The 18,079-nt window shown below is 38.3% G+C and overlaps 3 protein-coding genes across 3 annotated transcripts; 2 read left to right on the forward strand and 1 right to left on the reverse strand.

Annotated features, from left to right (window-relative positions):
- Positions 1–6,603: 6,603 nt before the first annotated feature.
- On the reverse strand, positions 6,604–7,074 carry J3458_012972 (uncharacterized protein; the record flags this gene model as incomplete). The annotated part of the gene is made up of 1 exon (XM_007810306.2): positions 6,604–7,074. The coding sequence occupies one exon, from the start codon at positions 7,072–7,074 to the stop codon at positions 6,604–6,606; it is 471 nt and encodes a 156-aa protein (XP_007808497.2).
- Positions 7,075–11,182: 4,108 nt separating this feature from the next.
- On the forward strand, positions 11,183–12,074 carry J3458_012973 (uncharacterized protein). The gene has a single exon (XM_007810305.2). The coding sequence runs from the start codon at positions 11,347–11,349 to the stop codon at positions 12,007–12,009; it is 663 nt and encodes a 220-aa protein (XP_007808496.2). The 5' UTR covers positions 11,183–11,346; the 3' UTR covers positions 12,010–12,074.
- Positions 12,075–12,510: 436 nt separating this feature from the next.
- J3458_012974 (uncharacterized protein) lies at positions 12,511–14,599 on the forward strand (the record flags this gene model as incomplete). The annotated part of the gene is made up of 2 exons (XM_007810304.2): positions 12,511–13,223; positions 13,282–14,599. Exons 1-2 carry the CDS (start codon positions 12,763–12,765, stop codon positions 14,597–14,599), a joined length of 1,779 nt encoding a protein of 592 aa, XP_007808495.2. The 5' UTR covers positions 12,511–12,762.
- Between the last annotated feature and the right edge of the window lie 3,480 nt (positions 14,600–18,079).

An 18,079-nucleotide genomic window follows, 5' to 3' on the forward strand; every position in this document is an offset into this window, starting at 1 on the left:
ATATTAGGGTATAAAGAAAACGATTAGTAGGCTAAGAAGATCGTATAACTTCCTAAAAAGCAGAAAAATAATATAAAAAGTTATTAAGAAATGCGACACGTATAACAAAGCAAAATTAACGCGACACGCACTATACGGAGAATTATAACTAATATCGCTACCTAAAAGAGTATAATAAACTATTATAATAGACTTTATTATTAAATTACTAAAGTTAAAAGAACCTATAATAAGAGTAGCTTACAATAACATTCTAGTTATTATAGATAAACTCATAAAATACGCCTACTATATTCTATATAAGGAATTAAGTAACACTAAGGACTTAGCGTATATATTCTTTAAAACAGTTATTACATAACATAAATTACTAATAAAGCTTATATTAGATCGCAATAAATTGTTTACCTTAAACTTTTAAAAATGCCTTATAGAAACTATAAAGATTAAATAAAGCTTATTAATAGTATTCCACTTATAATTAAATAGATAAATAGAAATCTTAAACTAAATACTCGAATAATATCTGTGAAGCTATATTAATTACTAATAGAATAATTAGGTAGAATAGCTACCACTAGCATAATAGGCTTATAATAGCTCCGAAATTAATAATATAAAGATATTACCGTTTAGGGTAAACTATGGATTTAACCCTATTATTAAGACACACGCGGCATAAAATATAAACGTACTAGCAGCTATAACGCATATAGCAATTATAATAGAAATACAAAAACACTTATAATAGGAATAAATATTTTTATAGAACTAAATAAAACACTACGCGAATAAAAAGAGATTACTAGCGCTAATCCTAGAGAAGGGATATAAAGTATACCTTATTCGTAAAAACATTAAAATAAAACGACCTAGCAATAAACCTAACTAAAAGAAAATTAAACTATTTCTTATTAAACGAAAAATCTTAAATACTAACTATAAACTATTATTACCAGATAAAATAAGAATCTATTCTATATTTTATATATTACTATTAGAGAAAGCACTAGATAAATCTATAATTACTATAAATATTATAACGGAAAATACTAATAAATACGAAGTTAAACGAATACTTAAAGCACGGGGAGACATAAAGAATCGTTATTATCTTATTAAATAAAAGGGATATTTAAACTCTAAAAACACCTAAAAACCAGCTAAAAATCTCACGAATTACTTGATATTACTTAAATAATTTTATTCCTAAGAAACGCATTCTAATTAATCTCCTAAGCACCGTTTAATAACTCAATACTAAATTTAGCATTTAAGGAACGAATTAAAATAGAATTTAAATCCTTAAAAGGAGTAAGAAGAACCCTTATAGTCTTTTAAAGCTATTTCGCTTCCTTACGTTTTACACGTTCTAACTCTTTAACGTTATTAATACCACGCGTAACCGCACGTATTATTTTCTTAAACTATAATTTCTTTTATTTCCGTAAACGTAAGACCTTTTAATTCTTAGCTAAGGTACGCTTCTTAGCTTCTTTAAGCTCTCTCTTAAGCTTATAATATTAATTCGTAATACTACGAAGCTATTAAGGGGTCACCCCTATAGTATTATAATTCCCTTACTTATCTACTATATACTTTACATAATAACTCAAATTAGAAACGGAGGCTTTATATTAGGGAAGTCTTAAACAAGCATAGTAAGCGTAAGCCTTTATAAAGAATAAAGATAGATTATTAATTATTATAAAAAGAAGGTTATCTTAGCGAAGGGAAGAAGTAAACGAAGCTTTAAACTACTATTTTAAGACACGATTAATTAATATAATAGCATATAATAATAGGAGAAAGAAAACGCACGACACTTAAGCCGGCCTATTTTAATAGCCTTAAGAATAAGACTAATAAAGGAGGGGTATAATATTACAAATAACACTATATAAAACACGAGACGGGACTATACCGGCTAGAATAGGCATAACCTATAGGTATAAGAAGAAGGTAAGGGCACGTAACTAGCCACGTAACCTAAGAGGCAATTAAAGAGGTTAATGTTTAAATACATTAACTAGGGAGAATTAAACTAACTAAACTTTAAGCTAATTAATTAAGGTTTAAAGAGATTAATAATTAAGCTAATTAATCTAGGACTATAATAAAGAGATAAACGAATACTTAAGGAGAAAGTATTCCTATAATTAAATAGTCTAGTTCTCTATTAATTAATCTAAGTAATAGTTTTACTATTAAGAGTTATACTCTTAACGGCTTTATTATAATACTACTTAAAAGCTACTTTATAGCATTTAACCTAACTTACTTCCTAAGAAATAAACCTACTATGCCTTAGAACCTAAGCCACCGTTACACCCGTATACTATTAATATTTAGCGTAGCTTACTATTATTAGGTTTATTAAACCTAGCATATAATTCGAATTTCCTATAACTTTTTTTCGTAATATTACTTATATAAAAGATTATTTACCTTAATAATTATTTTAATAAAGTTATTAAATAACTTAAAATAATCTTCTTAATAAATATTATTCTTTACTTCTTCTTTAAGTTCTTAATAAAAGACTTTTATTTTAGGTTTAGTATTCTAGTTAAGTTTTACTATAATACGTTTAAATTCCCTAGTATAATAAGCTATAAATCCAATTTACTTAAGTTAAGTAAACTATTATATAGCTTCTTTATACTTATTAGGGTTTTTAAATATAATAAGAAGTTATTCTTTAAAGGTTTTATAATTAAAGAAGATATAAATAACTTTTACTCTAGCTTTAATACTATACTTAAGATATACGCGAAGAGTTAGCTTCTACTATTCTATTACCTTTTTAGTTAAGAGGTTATTAATATAAAGAATCTATAACTTAAGCGTTATATAGATTTTTTCGTTAACTTATAGGTAAGCTTAAGCTTATATAAGAAAGTTCCTTATATTACTCTTATAACTATCGTATAATTTAAGCTTAAGGAATTTTAATATATTATTATTATTAATAGAGAATATAAGTGTAAGATTTTAAACTACTATAAGTTTCTCTTCTTATACCTTAAGTTTTTCGTAGAAATTATTCTATTAATTAAGAAGCTATTAATTTTACTTCTTAAGCTTAATAATCTTATTATAAAGGTACTTTATTATTTTCTTAAGGTTAATAGTCTTTTCACTTAAAGTAAATATCTTAAAAGTTATTATTACTTAAAGTTTTAAGGTAACTTATTAAATAAAATTAATTAAAATGTAATAATAGCTTAGATTTTAAGGTATAATAGGTTTATTTCTTAAAAAGTAAGTTAAGTTAAATACTATAAAGTAGCTTTTAAGTAGTATTATAATAAGACTATTAAGAGTATAACTCTTAATAGTAAAACTATTACTTAAATTAATTAATAAAGATTTAAATTATCTAGCTATAGAAATACCTTCTTCTTAAGTACTTATTTATCTCTCTATTATAGTTTTAAATTAATTAGCTTAACTATTAATCCCTTTAAACCTTAATTAACTAGCTTAAGGTTTAATTAGTTTAATTCTTCTTAGTTAATATATTTAAATATTAACCTCTTTAATCGCCTTTTAGGTTACGTAGCTAATTACGTGCCTTTACCTTCTTCTTATGCCTATAAGTTATACCTATTCTAGCTGGTACGGTCCCGTCCCGTGTCTTATGCAGTGTCGTTCGTAACATATACTATATAAATAATATTAATTAGCTTTTATAAGGCTTAATAAATATAATTTTAAAAAGTAATAAGCGCGTTTATAAAGTTAAAGAGTATAATTAAGTATTTATAATACTTATAATAAGTTTAAAAAGCTATCTTTTACTTATTTCTCTCTTTTATTTATATTTTATAATAAGTATTCTTAATATTAATCTTTAAGAAAAACTTAATCTCTTAATATTTATTAAGTAACTTTAAAATTAAGGGTAATATATAATAATTCTTTTAAGTTACTTTATTTAATCTCTTATAATTTATATATAATCTTAAAGTTTTATTCTTCTTAAATATAAATAAAATTAATGCTTTAATTAAGCTTTTTAAGGGTTTTATTCGTTTAATTATTAGTTTTTTATTAATATATTAAAAAAGTTTCTTTAACTTAACTTAAAATAATAGGTAAATAAGTTTATAAAATAATATAATATTAAATAAAAGATTAATATTATAATTAATATTCTTATATAATAATAAAGTCTTAAAATAATTATTTATAAAGATATTCTTAAAGTTATAAAGCTTTATTAAAATATTATTTATAGAATTATACTCCTTTATTAGCTCTTTACCTTTTAAAGTAAAAAAGTCTTTTTTAAGTATACTAATAATAGTATAAATTTAAGTTATATTTTAATATTTCTTAATAAATTTATAGGGATTATTTAGTAAAAAGCTCTCTTTTTAAGACTTATATTACTATTCTTAGCTATATTATTATCCTATATATAATTATATGTATCTTTTATTTAATTAATATTTATATTTCTATTAAGATAAGGTTTTTCTTTAAGTTTAAGTCTCTTTTAATAGTAATATATAATAGTTTTAAGATATATTTATACTTATAAGAGTTAATAGCTTTAATAAGTACTTTATATATATTATATTAGGGAATTATAAGAGTTTTAATTAATTATAAAATAAAAGCTATTACCTTTACTTAACGTAGTTTTTATTATCTTATAAAGTTAATATTAATAAGATTAAGTATTATATAATTATTAAGATTAGTATAGATTTTTATAATATTATACTTATATATAATAACCTTTATATTAAAGTATTAGCTTATTAATACTTTTTAACTTAAAGTTAAAGTAAAAGTAATTACTTTAACCTTTAAGTGTTTTTTTAATTATTTAAGTTACTTTTAAGTAATTTATTATAAGTAAGTTAAAGGTAATTCTTATTATTATAATTATAATAATATAGCTTTTCTTACTTAATTAAATTTAAGTTTTAATTAAGGTAATCTAATTATAAGAATCTCTTATTATTAAGATAAGCTTTTAATAAATTACTTCTTTTTTATTAAAATATTTTTAAAGAGCTTTTTAATTAAAATATATTAATCTTTTACTTATTTCTCTTTAATATAATATTCTAGAATTATTAGGTAATTTAAATTACTTTTTCTTAAGTTTTCTTAAAGATTAAAGTATATAAGTTTATATAATCTTAAAGTTTAAGTTATAACTTAATAAAAAGAGTAAGTACTTATAACTTTTTATTAGCTTTTTTTAAGTGTTTCTTTAATAAATTTAAGTAAATATTAAAGTTTATAAGACTTTAATTTTTATATTACTTTACTTATTTTAATTATATAATTATTTAAGCCTTATAATTTTTTATATTCTTTAAAAGTATAAGAGTTTAATTTTAAAATATATTTTAATTATTCTTAAAGTTTTTCTTTTAATTTATTAATTATTTATTAAAATATTAATTTTATTTTACCTTATATTTTAAGTTTATATAATTTAAGATAAAGAGAATTTTTTAATAACTTTTATAATACTTATATTTTACTTTATTAAAAGTATAATTTAAGTTATTTATTTAAATCTTATACTTTTAAGAGTTTATTAAATAATAAAAAGAGTTAATATTTTTAACTTATACTTTTTAATTATTACTTCTCTTTAAATTATAAAAGTTATATCTCTTTTTTATTATTAAGTAAGTAATTTTAAGAATTAATTTTTATAGCTTCTTTTTCTTTTTTTAAAGCTCTTATAATTTCTTTAATTAAGTAATTTAATTTTAAAAAGCTATAATAGCTTTATTTAATTACTTAAGTGTTTTCTCTTTACTTAAAGCTATTATATTCTTTTAATTACTTAATAATTCTATTAAATTCTTTATTATTAAAGGTAAAAGCACTTATAAAATAAAGGTTCTTGTACTTATTCTTATTATTTTAATTAAGTAACTTTTTAAAAAGCTTTAAAAATTATAAGATTATAAGAGAGATTAAAAGTTAAGTAATTAAAGTAAAAGTAATTATATTATAATAATTAAAGCTTATTTTATTTTTTAGTTATATAAGGTATAAGGGATATAATTTTAAAGCTCTCGTTTCACGTAACGTTATTAATCGCATTATAGGTAAGCGGGGTCCCCTAACTACCTTATAATTTAGGTATACTATAAGTAATCTAATATAAAGATAAGTACCTTATAAATACCTATAAACGTATAATAATATAATATAATAATATAAATTAATTTTTTAAATTAATTATAATAATTAATATTAACCCTTTAATATTTAATTATATTTATAATAAGTCTTAAGTTTAAAGTATAAAGTAAGTTATATAAGTTTTATTTAAGTACTTAAAAACACTTAATATTTTTAATAAATAATTATAAGTACTTTATTTTCTCTTATAAATTCATTTAAGTTTTTTTTTCTTACCTATTACTTACCTAAAGCCTATAAGTAAGTAACCTACACGAGTACCCGTGAACCTTTTACACCCTATCTCGGGGTCTTTAAACCTAGCATTGTATTCCAAAACCTTGGGACCATCTTTTATCATCATTATGCCAGTGAAGAGCATGCCAGAAAAAGGTCGGCCTGGGACAGAAAATTAGAAATAAGAGATGACCGATGAATTTATAGCATACCTTCGGCTTGAAGACCCTCAAGCGTAGGCCGGATGATATCCCGGTCGATTGTCTTGAGATCTTCGCTGGTTAAGAAACTGAGAGGCGCATAAACTCCCATGCCCCCGGTATTAGGACCCTTATTTCCATCAAATATACGCTTATGGTCTTGCCCTGGTGGAAGGGATTTGAAAGCTCCGTTGCGATCCACAAATGTGAGGACACTGATTTCGTCGCCATCTAGAAATTCTTCGATAACAACAGATTGTCCCGAGGAGCCAAATTTAGACTCAACCATCATCAGACGCAATGCATCAAGTGCTTCCGCCTCATTGGTAGGCAGTACCACACCCTTCCCAGCAGCAAGACCATCAACCTTCAATACAACACGAGAGCAGTCAATAGATTGCAGATGGGCTCTTGCATCTTCGTATCGGCTGAAGGTTTTATATTTGGCGGTTGGAATACCGTATTTTTCCATCAAGGCCTTGGAGTATGCTTTAGACCCTTCTATTTCCGCCGCCGCCTTGGATGGAGAAAAGCAAGGGATACCAGCTGAATGGACTTGGATTAGCTAGACTGTTATATACCCATCATGCCACATAGAAGAGACTGGGTAAAGTATATACTGTCTTCAAAATACCCAGCTATGCCGTTAACAACAGCATCGTCGGGTCCAGCCACAACGAGGCCAATGTGCTAGTCTCTCGCAAAACAAACAAGTCCCGGGAAATCATCTTGACCAATATGAGAAATATTCGAGACATTGGGAAGATCTTGAGTGCCGCCGTTCCCAGGGACAACGTAGATGTGTTGCACAGATAGGCTTTAAGACAGTTTCCAAGCCAAGCTGTGCTCGCGAGCTCCTTTGCCAACGAGAAGGATTTTGAGGTTTGAGGTTGCCATAGCGGAAACGAGTACGTATGACTCGATGGCGCGAGGGGTGAGAAGGTAAAGAGATCAGATGTCCATTTAATAAGGTAAAACTTATTTCCGTCTTTGACGAGGGGAGAAAAGTCCATACTGAAACCGCACGACCAACAACACAGGGCTACTAGTCACGTGGCGGCTCCAGCAAAATGTCTGGTGGCACACTAATAACATGATTTTTTCTGCTAAACCTCAAAAGAAAAAAATGACCGATACCATCACAGCCCACTCCAACTACTGGGCCTGAAAGAGAGAGGGAGGAGCCGCAGTGGAGTGAACCGGATCGCATCGGCGATCTTTGGATTTCTTAATCCAAGTGAACCTGATGCTCTATAATAATATGTTATTACCACTCTGTACTAGTGTGCAGAAGAATTTGTTGGATTATGCGGACCACTGTAGATTAACGTCGACGCTACCCTGTTAATTTAATGATGGAGAGAGTGCGACAATTGATTTTCTGTTAGCCAGAGGTGCGTTACTCAGTTTCTGCCTTGTGTGCAAAAAGTCAAGGAGCTGGTTAAACTGGGGTCACACTTCCCAATCTAGCGCGACTGAATTTAACCTGATTCGACTCTTATCCGCGTGAAAGTATCCATAACGCTTTGAGTCTAGGCGCATATGTGAGCGAACGAGCGGAGAGTGTCACCATGTATTAACAAAATACACTATAGTATGTAGTATATAAATAGAGATAATATAGTATATTAGTAGATATTCTTAGTAGGCAGATATATTCTGTCCAAGTATATAGCGTTGCTAAATTATGTGTATATGTCAACGGAAGTATAAGGGGTCATAGTTGTTGTTTAATTAGAGCTCGTTCTTTTTGTGACAGTTTGCTTGCTTGCTTGGGGCTCTTAGCCTCATACGAAAATAAATATGCCGCTCCTAAACGTTCTAATAAAGTCTCTGGGTCGTACGAGTCATCGTTGCCGCATAGGCCCGGTATCGGTAGCTCGATTTTGCTTCGACTGCTTCTGCGTGACCGTATCTAGAGCGGCGACTTCCCTTGGTGCTGGTGCCGTCGGCCGCAGTGGTCACCTCACAGCAACCATTGCTGGGGAGAGATATACAAAGCGCATGCTAATGAGAAGCTACTCCCCGTCCGAAGTTTTGTATGACGAATCATCCTGTTCCGCCTGGTCCACAGCCCTCTCTTCCTTTGTTCGGAATTCAGCTTCCCAAGCCGCATCCAGCTCCTCAGGGGCCATCCTCTCACGCCGCCTCTTCCTCGCTCACGGCTTTATGTCCTTAATAACTCCTTACTTTTACTTCGTCTTAGACACATTCTCCTCAGCCTGCTCGAGGAATGATAGCAGTGTGCTGGCCCGTATGTAAATAGAGTCGTTAAAACAGCTATCAGGGCCCGATTGCGCATCGGTTGCGAAATCTTGAAGTTGGAGGCAGAGCCCTGCTTTGGTAAGCTTGCTCACATTAACCTCATCGTGGCGAAATACCTGCTAATGTGAGTATAATAGATTAAAAAGGCTGCGGCACACACATACTTGGTCCACAATTGTAGGCTTAGCGACCAGCTCCGGTTCTCCAGCTTTGATTTATATACTGCTAACCACTACAGATCTTTAAGGGTCTTATATAGAAAGACCTTTGCAACGTTTTTTATACAGTCGGTTACATCCAGTTTTATTTCTTTTTTAAAATAATAATAGAAGTCGTAAGCATAACTATAATATTCGTTCTACTATTTTTAAGCTATTCTTCCTTTAAGAGACCGCTTCGTAAACTTTTGGACACTGTATTGGGGCAAGGACAATCTGTCTCTCCGTACTAAACCATCTCCTTAAGGTTGTATTGACCGTGTAGACCTAGCATGCGTGTATATAGTACTAACTAGACCGCCGTGTCTTTTAGTAGCCTATTGCTAGTTCTTTAAAGGAGTTCTGCAGCATTTCTTTTCTGTTCCTTTCTAATTCAACAGCCACTACAGCTAATCTTCCGGCGGCATTCTGGTTTATTTAACCCGTCACAACATTCCGGCCCGGCCCGACCCGTCAGTTCAACGCGATAATCGGTCTTGATAGGCTGAATCAACAACAGCAGCAACGGCTTTAACAGCTCTATTCTCTATGCCACTGATGCTACCCAGTTAACTGGGGGGAAGGGCGCGAGGGCGCATGCATGGAAATATTTACGGAGAATGGTGGCATTAGGGCACTTGATAAAAATGCGGTGTGGCCTGTTTGTCTTCCGAAATCTAGCCATTCTTCAGCAGAGATGCTCACTATGTAGTCCAGCAACACTCATAGGCCATTCTAACCGCCCAATATACTCCCCGTCGATCAACATCCGAACACTAGTAAGCAGATGTTCGGCACAACCTTTGAAGAACCACTCTTTCACCATAGTCTTGGGTAGGGGAGCGAAGTATACCAGGATCAATAGAGCCATGGCATTCCTCCTTTCTAGACTCGTCACTAAGGCATCTTCCATGGCATGCAACCAGCGTAACGCCATGCCATACATTGGTGATCGTCCATATAAGCCACCCTATAGCCGTATATTGATTCTGATGTTACTCGCAATATATCGAATGACCGCCAACAGGGCCAGCTGCAAAATTGCAAAAGCATAAAAGCATTATGGGTATATATATGGCACCATAATTTCCACTATTCATAACTGCCTCGTTGAGTCAAACCAGTCCGGAAGTGAAGTTCAATTTGGCAACAGTGAAGTGATATGCTTGTACATTTCTATCCCAAGCATCTTCCCGTGCCAGATGGTATCCAGCCAACGAATAGGCAAGATGTAAGACATGAGGGTTGGAGAAACCAATTCGGGGGCAATTTTGAGCCCAAAATTGACCCATGGCGTGACCTGGGTCATCCGAGCCAGCAGCAATACCCGGGCCAGTTGCTGTTATGAAATGGAGGAACTTAGCCTGTGATGGTTCGATGGTTGTTATGCCGGCATCTTTCCAAGGTGAGGTGTCAGCCAGTGAGTTACTGGAGCCCTTTATCGGACCGTCGGGTCGTAAAGATGGAGAGGAGCTTAGTGAGGCGGAGCAATACTTGCGTGGCCTACCTCGCTTTCGCTTTAGTAACGGCGACGATTGGCCACCGCTCCTTTGTCTATTTGTTAAAGCCGTCTCCCTTGTATACTAGCAAATCCCGTGGCGAAGCCGCAGGTCAATCCAAAGCTAGTGCAATGGGCACACCGGGGTTTCGATTCATCGCACTTGGTTCTATTAGCAACGGTTTTTGTATCCAAATTTGGGGTGAATGACGTTGACTCTTAGTCTCTTGCAATCAAAAACATCCGTCGCTGGATTTACGAGGTAGCCGCAATGACAGTCTGTGGGCCAAATTGACCTTGGCCCTGGATACCCCTGAAAGCATTATGGGTATGTAGTGCGAAGAATAGCAATAATAGCCCCACAGAAACAAGGCAGAAGCTGAAAATTCTACACGGATGCGTATAATCCGAGCCGAGAGAGTCTTCTCTTTTGCTACGGATCAAGATGACGTCAACGGTACGCTCGCGCTTGCATGGCGCGTCTATTTGGCCAGTGTGGGTCCGAGTTCCTGAGCTAGCAATGGCCCACATCCGGGTGGAGGCATTGGCTCTAGATACCACCAATCGCCAATTTTTCGCTATTGACATCAAATGTAATCTTGCGTCTGCAACACCACAGACCAATCCCTGACCCGACCACGGTCCCAACGTGGACTACCCATGGCTCCGTGCTCGACAAACCAGCCTGGATATTAATAAGAGCCGTTCCTTACTAACTTATCAACACTTGGATTCTCAAGTTAAGTTTACACTTCACATTGCGATTTTCGACTTCTACAAAACCATGATGCACTACAACCTTCCCACGATTATTAGTCGACCGTACTGCGACCCTTATACCGCGGCCTACTCGGTGGTGCGAAGCGCACAATTCATCTCTGCCATTCTCGTCGCTGCGGTTTGCGGCATTGACCTTGGTGCTTGGTCGAGGCTTCAGCTTCATGCTGACTCTAGATGGGTGTACGCCGAGGTGGTCTCTGGCCTGTCGGTGATGCTGTCTCTAGTGCTTGGCATCCAGGGGCCAGGCACGCAATCTGCAGCTCGTCTTGCCTGTCGCTGCTTATTGGACTCTGTGGTGAGCCTGCTATGGCTAGTCTCCAGCGCTGTCTATGGGAAAATTGCAACCAATGGTACTGGTGTCGTGGTGTTGCCATTCTCCAAGTCAGCCGTCAACGCCGCCTTCTACCTCAGCATTCTCAGCACGCTGATATGGTTGACGGCTGCTATTACAACTTGCGTACCTTGCCGCCGTAGAGGGAAAGCGAGAATTCCCCAGACACAAGTGGCAAATTTTGTTGTGGAAGAAGATCGAGGTCTAGGCGAAATGTCAAAGGTAAATTTAGTGGAAGAGGGAGAGGGCAGTAGTGAACCGCCTCCGCCGTATTCGCTCTCAGAAGCCAAGAATGGAGCAGCCAGAGCTGCTACGAGACTTGGGAAAGCCGGTTGATCGAGAGAGATATCTTTCTGTTAGGCCTTGAATTGTATAGTTATCGGGGCTTTTTTTATCAACTTCTTTATTTTATTTGGAGTATCTAAATGCCCTTTCAAGCACTGCATCCAGTAAAGCCCAGTGAAAGCGACATAATGTGCCTGGCCGTACCCAAGCCAGAGAACCGCGATGTTTCGTGTAATACACCATGCAATTGTATACTTGTAACTTGACGATTTTCGCTAGGATTAGCCTAGAAACGAATCTTGGCTTCGAGGGCTGTGACGTTGGAGTGAGAGGCGATGAGCCAGATTTTTTTTTCGCGAGTATTACTGGGGTTGGAATGCGCAAGTGTCATGGCACGGCTAGTCAGAGTGTCAAGCTTCTCCACATGACGCCCACAATGCTTTGGCTGATTGCGTAAGTCTTTATATCCTATGCGAAAAAAAACGTGCGGCGACTGGACGCCCAAAGCATCCGGCCCATATAATACTACCTATTGATTTCCCTATTTGGCAACAATATTGAAAGTCGCCAACAGCGAAACATGGCTGATAGAACTGCAATGTCGTTTCTCTTGCATGATACGGTCCAGCTAGTTCAAGTTATTTCGGGCTGCTCCGCGGCATACGACGTAATATGCGTTCCTGGATAGGCGGGTATTAGCGGTCTAGTACAGGTTAAAGGATTAAAGGGAGACGGATTATTATATAAGACCCTCCTGGCGATACACAACTGTCTACGACAAGTGCGATACTTACTACCCAAACAATGCGCCCTTCTCTGCTCTTCATTTTGCCCACCGCGGTCGCTTTGCGAACGTGTAAGCTCACGCCATCTGACCGTGACTGGCCCTCCCTGCAGGAATGGGCGGCCTTGAACAGTTCTATTGGAGGTGCCCTACTCCAGACTCACCCGGCGGCGTCTTCTTGCTACCGAGGAAACCCCCTCCATTCATCTGTTGCATGTAAAACCGTTGAAGCCAACTGGACTGAATCGGCATTCCATGCTTCACTGCCCGAGTCCATCACCTCTCCCCTTTATGCTAACGATTCCTGCTTGCCGCCCAGCGCGACGGTGTACAATGCCACGGCCGGATGTGCTCTTGGGGGGTACCCGGCCTATGTGGTGAATGCTACTAGTGATGTTCAGATTGCTGCGGCTGCTCGATGGGCATCTCACAGGAACATTCGCATTGTCATCAAAGGCACTGGCCATGATTTGAATGGAAGGTAAGCTGTAACTTACTCGACTTCCACCATGAAGGGACACTGAGACTCCTGCATATAGATCCAGCGGCGCTCATGCCTTGTCCATCTGGACACGTCATCTCAAACACGTCCAACTCTTGACCAACTGGAGAATTCCCGGGTCAAACGAGACAGATGCCGTACTCGTCGCTGGAAGTGGTCTGAATTACGGCGAAGCTGTTCTCGCCGCCCTAGACGGGGGACGTGTAATCGTGAGCGGCAACGACGCAACCGTTGGTCTGGGCGGTCATATTCAAGGCGGCGGCCACGGCCCCTTATCTAGCACCCATGGCCTTGCCGCCGACAACATCTACCAAGCTCGAGTTGTCACGACGCAGGGTGACATTCTCACTGCCGACGCAACTCAAAACCAAGATCTTTTGTGGGCTATACGAGGCGGTGGTGCCGGTCAGTATGGCATTGTCACCGAGTACGTCTTGAAGACGCATCCTGCTCCAGCGACAGTCGTGTGCCCCGCCTTGAGCTTGTCGCCAGCCGATAACACCTCGGCTGCGTATGAAGCGAGCTGGAAGGCATTCGCTGTTCTACTACAGGATCTTCCGGATTTGATGGATTCGGGTTTGGCTGGTTCAATGATAATACAGGGCGACCCCAAGCTCGGCGTCAGTGTTTCGCAGGGTTTCTATGCATACAATATGACTGCATCGGCCGCAATCGCCTTGATCAAGCCAACCGTGAAACGCATGCAAGCAGTGGCTGGATCCAGCACCCACGCTCCCTCTGTCGCCATTTCCACGACGGCTTCATATTCCAGCTACCGTGCTTTCTTTGAAGGCTTGATGGCAGGGGGCTCTAGCACGGCGGGTGCAATGAGCATGATCTCAAGTCACCTGCTAGGCCGAGCAGAGCTATCTGACCTTGATTCAGACAGGCTGGTCGCATACGCCAAGCGATTTCTCAACGGAACAGGTGAAGCGAAATCCAAATTGGCCGTCATTGGGTTACAAGGCGGTCCAGGTCCCGCCAACGTCGACCCAAACATGCGCGGTGCTCTCCTCCCAGCATGGCGGTCGACTTATATCCATGCGATGAGCTACAGCGCCACCTTTGACACGACGCTCACGCCAAAGAAGATGCTAAGTAAGATGGCGGCCCAGTGGAGCAAAACGACGGAGAAGCTCTGGAGAGAGTGGGCTCCCAACACAGGCGCATATATGAATGAGGGTAACCCATTCACTCCATACTTTAAGAAGGACTTTTATGGTGCATCTTACGATCGGCTACTAGGAATTAAGAAAAAGTATGATCCTACTGGGAGTCTATTTGTCTTGTCTGGAGTGGGAAGCGATCATTGGGACTATGATTTGATGACTGGGAGTCTTTGCAGGGTTGACTAGTAGTGTTAGGGCCCACATAGTCACGTGTGAGGCACCATATTGCTGTTGCTACGCTGGAGCCTGGCACTCTTTAGCTAGCCTTTTTCCTCTGATACATGATCAAGCTCTTCACTTCTTTTAGCTCTCTTGCAATACAATTTGTTAGTTGCATCACGAGCTCTTGTGACCTCGCTATAGCTCTCGTCCGCAGCCCCTCACAAGTAGTTAGTTTGCAACCTCAACTAGTTAAGCATGCGTAAATTACGCATTGATTCATTACCAGGACACCTGCTTCTAACTACATCTATACAAACCCCGTCTTCCTCCCTCGCCTACCTCCTCCTACTCCTCCTCCTCAACTTTACCCTACCCTTTTCTCAACCCCATTTTTTTTTCCTATTAGTCTTACCCTTCTTCCATTATTACTTTCTACTTACATTTTACCGGACAACTTATAAGGGGAATTGCCGGACATTACTGTTCCCCTTTCTCGACCTACGGTCTGACTACTAGCCCCGCCGTTGGCCTCTTATTCGTGTTCTCCAGCTCATGTTTTTACGTTCTGTAAATGTGAGATTAGATGGATCCGACTGCCACGGTGTTGCAAATAACCTGTGAAGCGTTGAATTCGCAGATGTTTGAGTAAGAGTGTTATTTCTAGAAGACATGCAATGTCCTGAGTCTGCCCCCTTTCTCCTTTGCTATATTTTCAATAATGAAATGTTGCTATCACGTGATTCATTTATTCTAGCTGCGCCGTAACAACCACACTTCTCGTGGAATCTCCTGGCCTTTTATTCACAATATTGTAGACCGTATATCCTATCGGACAAGATAACCTAGGTAGTCAAATTGACCTAATCCTTACTCCAAGTCAATTAAATCTGTTAGGCACCACCCGAGTGTCCTCTATATACGCAACTCGGATCTTATCCTCCATCTCCTCGTCCTGGTCATCTATCTCATCCTCTTCAATAATGTCAGTATCTTGGTCTCCCTCCACTCTTTACTGCGTCATTGTCGAGCAGGGTCGCTCTGTAGTGGAAGTGTATGCCTTTCACAACATCTCGCTTTGATGAGAAAAGAGCCCGCTTAAAGGTTAGCCTCTTCACCCGAATACCATATATAAAATCATCCGACTTCTCAAACTCCATCGAATCGTTTGATTCGTTCTTGGGCTCTATACTTGGGCCAACTTTAAAACCCTGAATCCCACCCGGCTGAGTCAAGCCGAGATTGACCTGAAACCCCTTCTTCCCTCCCTTCTTCTTTGCGGCGGCAGGCCCACGCGCAATCTTTAATCCTGTGATTATGTAGACAGGCTCCCACTTCCCGCCTTTAACAAACTGCTTAACTAGCTTCTCATTCATGCTCTGTATGATGAATCCCTTTGTAGCGGTAAAGGTAATTTCTTCGAGCTTCTCGAAGCGGTAGGAGTCCTCGGTGCTCCGTTCTCTCGCGAGGCTGAGCTCCCCCCCAAGCCTTCGATGGCGAATTTGGCCCAGACACCGTACTCGCCGTTCACGAGCTGAGACCATTTTCCCACAAAACCTTCCGTAGTATAAATGTACTATTTTCCGGGTAGGGGAAGCCGACATGCGTCATTGATAGGCTCGACGTCGGTTAAATTATCGACAATGGTTCCAGGTGAAGAGGGCCATCTGGAGGGGGCTTGATTGTGAAGCGTGGAGCCAAGTGCAATGTTGGCTTCATTTTGACCATCTCGGAGGTTCTAAGAACCATCAGGATGGAGCGATGTCGAGGTTGAAGCCTTTGAGGCAATGGTGTGGTCAGTCGGGTTATTTTCCTCCACTTCTTTAAACAAGTTCCAGGGAGAAATAAAGTTATAGGATTACCGTAGGCTTGCCAAAGACCGTAGCAGTCCCCTCATGCCCTGATACGAATATAGAAACTTGGGATTGTCTAATGTCCCTGTAAGATTGGTGCGTGCGAATTCGAGTATGCTTGCTGCTATTCCCGCGGCTATGGGAGTTGCTAACGAGGTTCTAGACTTTAACACTTGCTTTCCAGACCATTCTAATACTATTGCTATTCCGACAATCGAGAAATTATCACATCCGTGGTAAGGCGTCGGGTTAAACGTCGCAGGGTTTCCGTAGCCGTCTGTAGCGTGGATGCAGATAACACCAGGGAGGCAAGCTGGGTATGCTCTGGGAGCCAAGCCCCCCCCGTTAGATGCTGCTGCGAATACGAGTTTCCGGTGGTCGAGTGCTGACTTGATTTCTTGGGCTACTTCCTCTAGTTTCTTTTCCATGCCGAAGGACATGGTGATGATATCGGCGTTGACTGTTTGCACGGCCCAATTATTGCCTGCAAAAGGGCGGATTAATAAATACACCAATGCCTCTAGCGGACGGAGACTTGAAGTCTCCAGACACGAAACTCACGTCGGCGATGACTTGCACCTCGCTCTCGTCCAAGTTTTTATCCCTTGATATCTCCGCGACGCAAATCTCCGCTGGCGGCGCCGTGTTCGGAAGCAATCGTGTTACATGTGTTCCGTGACCATATGTGTCGAGTACATCCTCCCAGTCAGTCCCAGTAGGGCTCCATCTATCTGTGATATATCTCGTCTTGATTGCACACTTTGATGAAAGCATCTTGGTAGTCCAACCCTGAGTCTAGAACTGCAATTTTTATCTTCTTGCGGAGTTTAAGGGCCTTGTGCTTTTCTCTCAAGGGCTCAATGTATTGGGCGTTGAATAAAGCCATCTTCGCAAAGAAGTTCTCAAATGGTACCTTTAAGCTTTTGTCGAACGGCCTGGTCAGCTCATATATCTCTTGAAAGAGATTCAAGAGTAAACTGACCTTGCATCTATCGAAGACTCCTCGTCAAATAAAGTCAGGATAGATGTACCTGGTTGGGGCCGTGTGCGGCGGGGACACGGCACTCGTTCTAGCGAATCTCGATCAGGGACCTCGTGTTTGGTATAGGGTGTAGGAATCGGTAAGCCACCTGATTTGGGTACCTTCGGTGACGGCGGCCCGCGAACTTCTTCAGCCAGGCCCCCCGGATTGAGGGTTTACTCTAGGTTCTCCAGGGTTTAGGAGCGGATTCCTTGTAGTTAGTTTCCGATTTAGATATCATCTTGTTTTGAATGAGTTTTCGTTCTTCTTTGAGCCCTCTCTTGCCATGATATCGAAGAAGTTCGAAACCAAACTCAAGACAGGCCATAATAGCGTCTCTGTAAGCCGCATTCTCGCACTTTAGCTCGCTGGTGGCTAGGTCGCGGAGCATCTTCCGCAGCTGCGTGTATCCAAGCGCCTCAGTTCCCTCGGGAAGAAGGTTGCGGCCCAAATGGAGTTCCAAGAGAATCTGGGCTAGTTCTAACCACATTGGATGGCAAAGCTGCTCGATTTTCGTCTTCCTTTTTATTTTGAGCTCTCTGTCGTTGGCGCTTAGCAGTTTCCAGCGGATGTAGGGCGTGTGTCTAGAGTAGACCCTTTTCGACCCGTTTTTTTGACCGGCAGGGAAGAAGA

This window comes from Metarhizium acridum (assembly GCF_019434415.1).
Source record: "Metarhizium acridum strain ARSEF 324 chromosome Unknown scaffold_272, whole genome shotgun sequence".
NCBI classification, from domain to species: Eukaryota; Fungi; Ascomycota; class Sordariomycetes; order Hypocreales; family Clavicipitaceae; genus Metarhizium; species Metarhizium acridum.